Source organism: Suricata suricatta, chromosome 13 (assembly GCF_006229205.1).
Source record: "Suricata suricatta isolate VVHF042 chromosome 13, meerkat_22Aug2017_6uvM2_HiC, whole genome shotgun sequence".
NCBI classification, from domain to species: domain Eukaryota; kingdom Metazoa; phylum Chordata; class Mammalia; order Carnivora; family Herpestidae; genus Suricata; species Suricata suricatta.
Window position 1 is genome coordinate 23,309,763 of NC_043712.1, and position 12,715 is coordinate 23,322,477.

At 40.4% G+C, this 12,715-nt stretch overlaps 1 protein-coding gene across 1 annotated transcript in view; it reads left to right on the forward strand.

The window, feature by feature from the left end:
* The window catches only part of CTNNAL1 (catenin alpha like 1), a 57,661-nt gene that overhangs the window by 179 nt on the left and 44,767 nt on the right, over positions 1–12,715 (forward strand). Inside the window, exon 2 of the mRNA XM_029920235.1 lies at positions 6–132. Within this exon, the coding sequence (XP_029776095.1) occupies positions 10–132 (123 nt within the window). The 5' untranslated portion in view covers positions 6–9. The remainder of the gene's footprint in view (positions 1–5; positions 133–12,715) is intronic.

The following is a 12,715-nucleotide window of genomic DNA, read 5'->3' on the forward strand; positions in this document are numbered from 1 at the left end:
CTGAGGGCTATGGCCGCCTCTTTGGGCCCGGCCGGCGTTGGCGGCGCCGGCCCGTCGGGCTTCGCCTTCGACTCGGGACTTGAGATCAAAACTCGTTCGGTGGAGCAGACGCTGCTCCCGCTGGTCTCTCAGGTAAAGTGGCGCCTGGAGCCGCCGCTCGTCTCTCCCCGGCCGCGGCGGCCCGCGATGGCGCCGTCCGCTTTTGCACGGCCCGGGGGCCGGGTCGCGCCCGGCGGGAGGCAGCCGCGGCTCCACATTCCGCACCGGGACTGCAGAGTCGGGTCAGGCAGCCCATCTGAGGCTTGGGGGCCGACCTCGGCCGCGGCGGCTGTGTTGGTCCAAAACATCTGAAATCCGGCGGATAGGCCGGGTGGGCTGAGGGGCGGGAAGCCCAGCGCGGACCGCAGAGCCCGGCAGGCAGGTGCGGGACCCGCTGGGTGAGCCCTGCCCCCACCCCCGGCCCCGCGAAGACCCCACCCCCACCCCCGGCTCCCTGGAGGCAGAGAGGACCCCGCGGGGGCCCCCCACGTTTGCATCCCCAGTCCACCCCCCCACTGGGGCTGGGGCATTCCTGCCGGCCTCCAATCCGTCGTGCGCTCCCCGAGGCCTTTGTCCCTTTCCCCTGCGCGTGTCGGCTCGCTGGGCTCCCAGGCACCCCGGGCCACCCTGCCTGCTTCTGCCCCTTAACCCGGCGGCTTGCTTCTGGCGCCTTTTGTCCGGCCTCGTAGGAGTGAAGTGAAGCACTGATAGTTGATCCGGATACACATCTTTTTGCCCCAGATCCCCTCTGGGCTGTATGCTTTATTGTATTCGTCGGTGTTAACGAATCTGCTAATTGACGCGCAGACTTTTAGAGAAGTTTTTGTTCCTGCGAGCCGAGTTCTCCGCAGCCCGAGGGCTAGAATTCCTCACCTAGGTCTGTTGTACTGTGCCAGGCTCCGTGGGGAGGGAAGAATTCTGTGCCTTCAGGAGCGCGTTGGCGATGTGTGACTCACAACTGGATTGTAATGTCTTGATGACTCACGCTTGTGTTGCCAAGACTTTAAAGTACTGGGAATCTTAAAGGTTATCTGACTCCAAATTTGAAAAAAAAAAAAATCTTTCTTACAGCATCCTTTGCACCTGGTCACCAGTCTCCTGCTTCAACATGTTCAATGATGGGAGCCTGTCGCTGTTCCCTAGAATTTTAAATGCTGTCTCTTCTCCATCCCAGCCCTCCGCATATTTAAAAATAGCAGTCACACGTGTTTCTAGATTCCTGTTGTGCTGATTAAATAACCAGCTCCGTTTTCTTTACCTGTGCTCACTTTAGCCTGGCTAACCCAACGGTGAATGAATAGACCTGACACTCCTCCCCCCTCCTCCCTTCCTTGTCTAGTAGAGGCACTGACCACCAGGAAGGGATGCGAGGATCAGTTCATAATGTCTGCGCTGCCCTCCTCCCCCCATAGATTGCCCCCGATACAACCACAACCCAAAAAGGGAAATAGGAGAAGAGAAGAGAGCAGCGGAGTTCAGCCTGACAATATTTTATCCATTTATTTAACAAAACGTGTGTGATGCTTATTATGCGTCAGGCCATGTTTTAAGCACTGCATAAATATTAACTCCTTTAATTCTCATAATGCTCTTACGAGGTAGGTATGGTTTATTCTCACTATATGGAAGAGGAAGCTGAGGAACATTGAGGCTGAGCAACTTACCCTGGGACTTTGAACTGTAAATGTCAAACTGGCATTTGAACCCAGGCATCCTGGATGGTTCCAGATTCTGTGCCCTTAGCTACACCATATGCTGTGTTCTTTCTAGAGATCGGAAGCAGTGTTGAGGTCAGCTGTGGTAGGTACAGAGAAGAGAGTCCACAATGGAAAAACAAGGTGGAAAGTATCGGTAACCTGCAGAAATGGTAACTTTTCACAGTATCACCATTAAAAATGTATCCGTTCTAGGAAGAGGTCTGCATTGGGTAATTCTGGAATAAAAGAGGGTGGAGTGGAGGAGGAAATGTGTGAATGTGTGAATCCTGTGAATTGCTGCTGAAAGTTAACTAGAGGTCAATGCCAAAGTGGAAAAAAATGCAAGCTTTCTTTTTTGTTTTTCTTCCTCGTTAAAGATTGTTTCAGGGTCATAGCTGAGGTTTTGCATCCCACATGTTATGTACCCACAGTGATATGTTTAGCACAGTACCATAAGTGACATTCCTGATGATTGTACTCAACAAGTAAAAGTTGAATTTGCTCAAAATCAAGAAATGGATAAAGCATGGCCAGAATACTGTTAACAAAGAGGAAAGTATGGAGTAAAAATTAGAGTGATTTTCAAGTTTCAGTGAGTATTTGCTGATTAAAACTGCAGGTCTCTCGAAAATCCAGGTCCAGAGTCTCATTTTCTAAGGATGCTGTGTTATTATGCAACTGGTGTTTCACCATTTTATCCACAAGAATATTTAAGTAAGCATTTATTGTATTCTTACTAGCTGCTCCTCGAGGGACTTGTAGTGAAGTTGGGAGATAGGATCCAAATACACTAGCACATGCTAAGTGTCAAATTAACAACATCCATAGTTAATGCTCCTCAGAGAGACATGGGCTGATTCATGAATAATGCCAGAGAGGAGACAGGGTCTTGAGGTGAACAAGACTAGCATCATAACATTTAGGGAGTTTTAAGCAAATGGTTTCTATTCTGATATCATCTAACGTTTTCTGACTCTCCAAGTAAAAAGTTCTGGGTTACGGGCCTTATTCTAGGAATGCAAGGTTGAGTCAGTATTAGGTAAATGTATATAATTTTCTGCATTCACATATTAGAAAAGATATGTTCTTATCAGTAGATACAGAAAAAGCATTCAATTAAATGCAACTTATAATCATGATAAAAAGCACTTAGCAAACTAGTAATAAAAGGAAACTTCCTTATAAAGTGTATCTACAGAAAACCTATAGTTCACATCATAGCAACAAGTCAGATTTAAAACAGACATTTCCTTGAAAACCAGAAACAAGAGGGGGGATGTGTGGTAACACAGCTTTTATTCAACAGTGTACTGCAAATCTTAACCAGTGCAATGAGATAAGAAGTGAAAGATGTAAAGATAGAGAAGGAAAAAACAAAACTCTTGTTTTGATAACAGTATCTACATAGAAAACTCAAGAGTCTACAGATAAATCATAAAAACTAGGAGACTTAGTAAGTTCACTGAATGTAGTATACTAATGTAGTATTCTCTAATAACAAAAAAGTAATTCTAAAAGAAGCCTGTTAGAATAAAAATGACTAAAAATGAGGTTCCTAGGAGGATGGATATATATATAAAAGATGCCAAGCTTTATGAAAAGAGTTTTAAAAAATTTTTGAAAGCCAAAGTAGATCTAGATAAATTGAATGAAGTACCATGTTTATGACTAGATTGACAATATTTTCCCTGTTAATCTATAAATTTAACACAATTTTAGTGAAAATTTCAACAGGAATTTTGAACAGAACTTGATAAAAAGTAATTATAACATTAATATAAGGAGCAAAGAGTCAAAAATAGTTAGAAGAGAAACAAGTGGGAAGATTTCAAGACATTATAAAGCTCTCATAATTAAGGCAATAGCCCGATGAAAGGGAATAGGGAACCTAGAAAATGATCCGCACATATGTGGAAAATTGAGAAGTCACAGAATTGGCACTGCTGGTCAGTAGGGAAAGGGAAAAAACTTTTTCAAAATTAGGCCAAGACCGTTGGCTATCTAGTAACACATAAAATTGGATCCCCATCTCACACCATATAAAAAATCAATTCCAGTTGGATTAAGGACATAAATATGAAAGTGAAAATGTGTAACAGTTTTAGGCGGAAAAAAACTGGGCACCTCCTCATGATGGGAAGTGATTTTTTTAATACAGCAAAAGTAAAAATTCTAAGCAAAGATTGATAAATTTGAGTCCTTTAGAATGAAGAACCTCTGTTTATCAAAATTGAAAGGCTAAGCTCTAAAGTGGAGGAATGTGTCTGCAACACAAATCACCAATAAATGATTGGTAGTACCCAGAATAAATCAAGGGTCGCGTGAATCAAAAATAAAAAAGATTACTTATTAAAGACTGGTAAAAATCTTTACCACAGAAAAGGAAACTGATGGCTAAAAGATATGTAAAAGACGTTCAAGTTCATCAGAAATCAGTGAGGCACAAATTAAAACCATAATGAGAACAAGTGTTGGTGAGACATGTGGAGCCAGTGGGAATGTCAGTAGTAAACCACTTTGGAAGACAGTGTGATGTTATCTAAAGTTCAAGGTGGATATTCCCTGTAGCCCAGCCATCCTCCAAAAATCTATACCCTGAGAGAAACTCCTGAATGTGTGGTAGACATTGATCGCAATGTTGACAGTTTTCTGTTTGTTTATTTACTTCTAATGGCCCCGAACTGGAAACTACCTAAATGTCTTTTAACAACAGGATGTTTAAATAAGTTGTGCCATGTTCATATACTGAGATATTATGCAGCAGTGAGATGAATGAACCGCAGCTTTAATTATCAGTAACAAATACTTTAGTAATAAATATATTTAGTATTTTTGAGCCTTTAGGCTCAAAAACAGGCAAAATGAAACCATTTATCATTAGGGATATAACATCTGTGCAGTAGTTATAAGGAAGAGATGAGCACAAAATCAGGACAGTGGTTTCTTCTGGGGAGAGGGAGGTGGGGGATGTGGAAAGGGAGGGGCCCTCAAGGCTTGTGGGGTGCTGGAGGTACTGGTAATGTTCTCTTAACCTCGATGCTGGGTGCATATATGTCTTCCCATTTGTTTGTACCGTACATATATAGGTTCTATATGCTCATTTGTTAGGTATTTTCTAATGCAGATAGTTCTTTAAAAAGCCCTGGGCTGGGTCCCAAACACATTTTTTCAGAGCAACTCCCCACCTTCTTTAATAATCACTTTATTCTTCCTGTCAAAACCCCACTCCCAGTCTTAAAATGTTTTTATCCAAGGAAGGGAAGAGGGATATCAGCCACATACTCCACCCTCGTGTGGAATGTTATTCTGCCACCCACTCGTCTCTTCCTGTCTGTGATAGATTACTTCATTCTCCATTGTACAGACCCTTCGAGTTTCTAAGGTAGCTCACCTTGTCTTCCCATTTCTCTCTGTATTGTCCTGGAGGTTTTTCAGGATCCTTCTCTCCATAATTGAAGATGAATAGATTCATGTGTGGCCCTCTTTGCTGATTTATGTATGGAATGTGTGGTGTTTTGTTTGTTTTTTTTACTTGCAAAGGTAAACCATATAAAGTAAATTCTGCTTCTTTTAAAGTACCTCCCGTGATTTGGTGTGTTTTCTTCCATATTGTTTTCTTTAACTGAAGAAATAATAAATAACTCATTTATTTTTTAATTTAATTTGTTTTAAAGTAGGCTCTATGCCAATGTGGGGCTTGAACTCACAACTCTGAGATAAAGTTACATGCTCTACCAAATGAGTCAGCCAGGTGCCCCTAATTTTTATATCTAATAATTTTAAGAACTCACTCCTGAGGTAAGCCAAGAGACAGACTTCTCTGCACTGGGTTGGCTCCCTTATATTTCAGGTCCAGAGAATTAAGTCATTGCTCTTTTGTCTAGGCTGCTCCCAAATTTTTCCTTCCTGGTCTTCACTTGCTTTCCGGCTTTCCCACAACATAAGTATGTAAACTAAGTGCCTGGGTGGCTCAGTTGGTTAAACATCTGACTCTTAGTTTTGGCTCAGGTCATGATCTCACAGTTTGTGAGTTTAAGCCCTGCATTGGACTCTGCTCGCAGGGCAGAGCCTGCTTGGGAGTCTCTCTCTCGTCCTCTCTCGCTGCCCCTTACTGATGTTCTCTCTCAAAATAAATATAAACTTAAAAAAAAGAAAAAAGCAAACTAAGAAAATTCAGTTCAATGAGGAGATTATTGTCAGTTATTATATAAAATAAGAATGACATCACAAACATGAGGAAATAGAGATTCCAGAAATGTCAACTCTGTAATATCTAACAGTTATGTAATGCTTACTATATACCGGACACTATTCTAAATACTTAGTAAATTAATTAATTTACTCACGTAGCCCCCACAGTGACCTTGTGAAACTATTATTATTCCTGTTTTTACACACGAGAACACGGAGTTGTAGAAAGCTAGGTGACTTGCCCCACTGTCACATGACACAGCCAGATTTCAAACCCAGGCAAAGTAAGCCAGAGTTCATGCTCTTAACTTCTAGAAGATACTTTGGAGATTGGTACTTCTTGACACCCTTTGTTAGAAGGTATCAAGTAAGCCCTAGTTCTTATTCTTTTATTCAGCAGCAGAATTCTTCAATATATCAGATACTCTTTCTTCCCCACGGGATGCCTTTCTGTCCTCTTTTTTCTCTGGTTCATTCAGGCATTCTCTAGACTCTGTGTCAGAGCAACTTCAGGTTATGACTCCCAATAAAAAATATGCCTCCTATTTTTGCAGAAATTAATAGCTGAAATTTTATTTGGCACTGTATTTTACAAGGCACTCTCACCAGCTGTCTTTCCTCTGGTCTTTATCATAATCCTGGGTGGACATATAAAACACATAGATAGTGCCTAAGTGTTAAATGCTTAGTGTTAAATGTTAGCTAGTCTTATTTTTCACATGACAAGGAGGTTGAAGTTTTATTTCAGTTTTGTAAACCTGTGTGTTAAGGTGTGTGTATGTATAAAACGAGACTGAGAAAAATTAGGGCAAAATGCTCAGAGTATTGTGATTAAGGGTAATATTTAATTTTTCAGTCCTTCCTACATTTCTCGCTGACTTGGCTTCTGTAATGTCAGTTTTAAATGCATACCTCGATTTGGATTAAACATTTTCTAGACTGCTTCGAGTAAAAAGAAGAGAGCCACACCTAATTATGCACTGGGTAGGATGTTTCTAATGAAAGCAAAATGTGTATTTCAGAACTGAACAATAGTTGGCATTTAGCCTAATTGCAAATCTTTTCTTTATAATTATAAATTTAAAACTTTTGGTAATAAACACAACTTAAACTTTTTTTCATTCCAGAGTCTCTTTCAAGTTAGTTGTTTGGAATATCAATGGTGGTTAAGTCCTCTGTTCTCCAGGTGGTACTAAGAATTCCTTAGGGTATATCAGGTGTGGAATAGGACCAAAGACTCCTAAAGACTACACACACACACACACACACACACACACACACACACCCCTAATAAATTAAGTCAGTGCAGTTGCAGGATGAAAAAATCAACATGCAGAAACCAGTTGTGTTCCTATACACTAATAATAAAATATTTGAAAAAGAAAACAATTCCACTTACAGTAACATCAAATTTAACCAAGGAAGTGAAAGATCTATAGACTGAGGACTCTTGAACTTTGATGAGAGAAATTGAAGGAGACACATAAATGGAAAGATATCCCATGTTCATGGATCTGCAGAACTAATATTATTAAAATGTCCATAACACCTAATACCATCTATAGATTCAGTGCAATCCCTATTATAATTCCAATGGTATTTCCCCCCCACAGAAATAGAAAAACAATAGTAAAATTTGTATGGAAGCATAAAAAATCCCAACTAGTTAAAGTAGTCTTGGGAAAGAAGGACAAAGCTAGAGGTATCACACTTCCTGATTTCAAATCATACTACAAAGCTACAGTAATTAAACTGTCTGGTGCTGACATACAATACGACTCATAGTCTTTTGGAACAGAATCAAGAGACCAGAAATAAGTGCATGCATATTTGGTAAACTAGTATTGACAAGGGAACCAAGAATACAATGTGGAAATGATAGTTTCTTCAATAAATGGTATTGCGTTGGGGGACCTGAGTGGTTCAGTAGGTTAAGTGTCTGACTTTAGCTCAGGTTATTATTTCACAGTTCGTGAGTTTGAGCCCTGTGCTGGGCTCTGTGCCCACAGCTCAGAGCCTGGAGCCTGCTTCGGATTCTGTGTCTCATCCTCTCTTCCTCCCTCCCACTCATGCTCTGTCTGTCTGTCTCTCTCAAAAAAGAAATAAAGGTTAAAAGAATACATTTTTAAAAAATAAATGGTGTTGGGAAAACTAGATAATCACATGCAAAAAATGAAATTAGACCCTTATCTTACACCACTCACAAAATTTGCTGGATATGAATGAAAACTTAAATGTAAGACTTGAAACTGTAAAACCCCTAGAAGAAGAGGGGAAAATCTCCTTGACTTTGGTCTTGGCAATGGTTTTTGGATATGATACAGAGAATACAAGTAACAAAAGCAAAAATTAGCAAGCAAGACTATATCAAACTAAAAAGCTTTGGCACACAAAAGAAACAATCAGCCAAGTGAGAAGTCAGCCTTCAGAATGGAATAAAATATTTGTAAGCCATCTATCAGATAAGGGGTTAAATAGGGAGCTCATACCACTTCATAGCATTAAAAAAATCTAATTTAAAAATAGGCAAAGGAACTGAACAATTTTTGAAAGAGAACACACAATTGGCCAACAGATTTGTGAAAATATGCTCAATGTCACTAGTCATCAGGGAAATACAGATCAAAACCACAATGATCTATCACCTCACACCACTTAAAATTGGCTACTGTCAAAAACACCAGAAAACAAGTGTTGGTGAGGATGTGGAGAATAGAACAACATTGTGTACTGTTGGTGAAAATGTAAATTGATACAGCCACTATGGAAAAACAGCATGAAGGCTCCACAAAAAATCAAAAATAGAACTACCACATGACTCGGCAACCCCACTTGTAGGTATATATCCTAAGGAAATGAAATCAGGATCTTGAAGAGATATTTGCACTCTCCTATTCACTGTAATATTTTTCACAATAGCAGAGATATGGAAATAATTTCAGTGTCCTGTTGATAAGTAGAGGAAGAAGATGTGGTATAAATTTACAGTGGAATATTATTCAGCGATGAGAAAGAAGGAAATCTTGCCATTTGCTACAGAGTGGGTGGACCTTGAAGGCATTATGCTAAGTGAAATGAAATACATCAGACAGAGAAGGCAAATGCCAAATGATCTCCCTTATATGTGGAATCTATAAAAGCCGAAACCACAGAAACAGAGAGTAGAATGGTGGTTATGAGGGTGGGGAAAATGAGGAGATGTTGGCCCAAGGATGCAAATTTCCCATTATAAGATGAATAAATTCTGGGAAACTAATGTACCACATGATGAGTGTAGTTAACAACTCTATATTAAATAGTTAAAAGTTGTTAAAATGGTAGGCTTTAAGTGTTCATATTGCCATCACACAAGAAAAATATGTAAGGTGATAGAGTTTTTAACTAACTCTATTGTGGAATCATTTCCAGTTTATTATAGAATCATTTGCAATATATATGTGTGTGTGTATGGATCTAACCATCACTTACCTGTCTGTTATGTATTAGTAAAGCTGGAAAAATAAAATATGCTTCTGAGTCAAATTATCTGTGAATCTTGGCTTCATCTCTTAATAGCTGTGAGACCTTAAATAAGCACTTCTTAGTGTCAGTTGCCTTATCTGTGAAAAGGGGATAAAGTAGTGCCTGCATGCTAAAATTATTGTGAGGATCAAGTTAGATTATTTGCACAAAAACACTTTTTGTGCTTGCCATGTAGAGGTGTTAGTGTTATGTCAGTGCATCCTGTTTCTTCTTCTCCAAATTAGGGGTCATCTTTGACAACACCAGTCCAACCCATCAAGCAATCCAGTTTATCTGCTTTCCTCTGTCTTGACTATTGCCGCCTTGTTTCAAGCCAGCATCATCTTTTACCCGGACTGTTGCAGCAGTTTCCCCACTGGTCTTCCTCCTTCTGCCTTTGCCACTTTATCAATCCACTCTTAGCCCCCCAGAAGAGAGTGTTCTTTTAAAATAACATACATTTGAAATCGCATTAGTTATTTACCGTTGCAAAATAGATTACTTCACACTTCATGGTTTGACACAACACTTATTATTTTAGATTCTGTGTCCAGAATTTGTGAGTGGCTTACCTGCCTGGTTTTCGATTGCTCACATGTCTGTAGGCAGGAGGCCTCAGACTCTTGCTAACTATTGGCTGAGGCCTCACACAGTTGTTTGTCGTGTTGGACTCTGCGTCACACTGGTCAAGTGTCTTCATGACATGGCCACCGCCCTTCTCTAGAATGAGTAATCTCAGAGAGAGAGAAGGATGGAAACCAGGATGCCTTATGACCTGCCCTCAAAAGTACCCTACTGTCACTTCTGCTTTCTTTATTAGTCAGAACTAATTCACCAAGTTCAGCCCACGCTCAAGGAGAGGGGAGTGGGGCTCTACCTCTTAAAAGGAGGAATAGCAAAGAATGTGTGGACATATTTAAAAATCACTACATTCTACCCTCTGGCCACAAATTGTTTACTTTCTTCCCATTTCTTTCCCCTCACCCCCAGTCCTCCCAAAAGTCTCATCCCTTTATGGCATAGCTGGAAATCCAAGATTTTGGCATCTGAATCTGGTTCAGATGAGATGTCTTATATACATAGTACTTTAGGTGCAGCTCCTTGAGTATAGTTCCATTTGATCTAAAGACCTATGAACTAAAGTGACAAGTTATCTGCTCCCAAGCACACAAGTTACAGTAGTGGGACAGGCAGAGGATAACCTCGGATGAATATTTTTGTTAAAACAACAATAACCAAAACCAAAAGAGAACAGGAAAATAAGCTTAGGATAATAGCCATATACCTCTGTTTGAAAAGGGGGAAACTAGGAACTACGGGTTCACAGTATCCTGAAACCCACCCAAACAGGTTAGTGGTACCTTGATGAAGAACTGAGACTTGGGGATGTTTCTTCATGGCTCTTAGCCTTGCTCTGAGTCATCCTCGCTCACGAAAGGGAGCCCAGGTTTTTATCTGCATGGTTTCTCAGCCTGCTTCCTGCCTATGGAAGCTTGGGGATACAAAAGACTCTCTTCATTTTGTAGTGATCTATCTCCTTCAGTCCATTTCTCTTGACCTAATTATCTTCAAAATTTTGTGGGTCTCCTGTGAACCTTATTGGGCTCACTCAATTAGACAAACCATACCCACAAGTCTCTTTATGATAAGCTTCTGCTGGGACCTCTGAGGTACAATACTTTTAAAGCTTCTTAGGAGACTTGTTGTGTAAGTGAATGGATCTCTGGAACATCACCTTGAGTCTTCCTGAGGTCTTAACATAAGATTTTATAGTCACAGTCTGAGCTTCATCTTTAGACCTTGCTTTCCTGACAGTGCCCTAGATTTTGTTTTTGCCTGGAAGCCATTCTTAATTTTAGCATCATTTGCCTTTTGGAGAAGCAAGGAATTTTCAAATCCAGCAAGTCTTGGCTTCTTTTTATTTAAGTGTTTCCTTTAGCTTCTGTCTTCTTACATTTTTACATTATATGCAAGAAGCCAAGTAGCACCTTCAGAATTTGTCTTGAAATCTCCTTAGTTAGATCACCCAGTTCATTAGGTATACGCTCTAATTTACACATTCCTGGGGGTGATTTTCTGCCACTACATAACAAAGATCCTCTTTTTTCCAGTTTCCAGTTAGATTTTTCTCACTTTTCTTTCAGCTTTTACCCAGAGCTTCCTTGAGGAACTTCTGCAAAGTTTATTCAATACTCTCTAGCTTTTACTAACTCGTCAAAGCCCATTCAACTTCCATAGCCTGATGGCAAAGTCATTTTCACATTTTAGGTTTTGTTATAGCATTGCCCCATTCCAGATACCAAAATATGTTTTAGTTATCTGCTAATACAGAACAAGTTACCCCCAAATTTAGTGCCTTAAAACAATAAATATTTATCATCTCATAGTTTCTGTGAGTCAAGAATTCTGGGATGGCCTGCCTCATGGTTCTGGATTAAGGTCTTTTGTGAGATTGAAATCAAGATGTTGGCTGGGCTCACAGTAATCTGAAGGCTTGACTGAGGCTGGAGAATCTGTTCCCATGTTCGTTCTTCTCACTGTTGGCAGGAGGCCTCAGTTCTTCACTATCTTTTGGCCAGAAGCTTCAGTTTTTTTTCTCATGTGGGTGTCTCTATAAAGTTGCTTTATGGAGTCTCCTCCACGATATGGTAGCTGGTTTTCTCCCACAGGGATTGATCTGAGATTGAGGCGGGGGGGGGGGGGAGTTAAAATGTGTTTTATGATCTAAACTCCATTGCTTCCACTTTATTCATTAGAAGTGAGTCATTAAGTTCATTTCATACTTAAGGGGAGAGAAATGAGTCTCAGCCTCTTGAAAGGAGAAATATCAAAGAATTTGTGGACACATTTAAAAATTACTACAGGGATTATACCACTTTCCTGCTTAGAAAGAAACCTTCATTGGGTGCCTGTCACATTTAGAATAAAATACAAGCTACTTCAGTTCATAGCTTTCATGGCTGGTCCCAGCCCACCTGCTGGATATTGGTTTTCTACTTGCCCTCTTGCCACTATTCTTTAATGACTTCTGGCTGTATCTCATTCCTTGAATAAGATGGGATCCCCTTCTCCCTCCCTCTCACTCTCTGTCCCTCTCTTTCCTCTTCTCCATCTCCCTCTCCCTTTCTCTCTCCCTTTCTCTCCCCCCACCCCAACTCTCCACTCTCAACAATTATTTCTTCTCCATAGAATGCTTTGTCCCCTGATGTTTGCCAACTTGACTACTTTATATCATTTAGAACTTAGCTTAAATATCACTTCCTCATAGAAGGAGGATCAGCCAAATA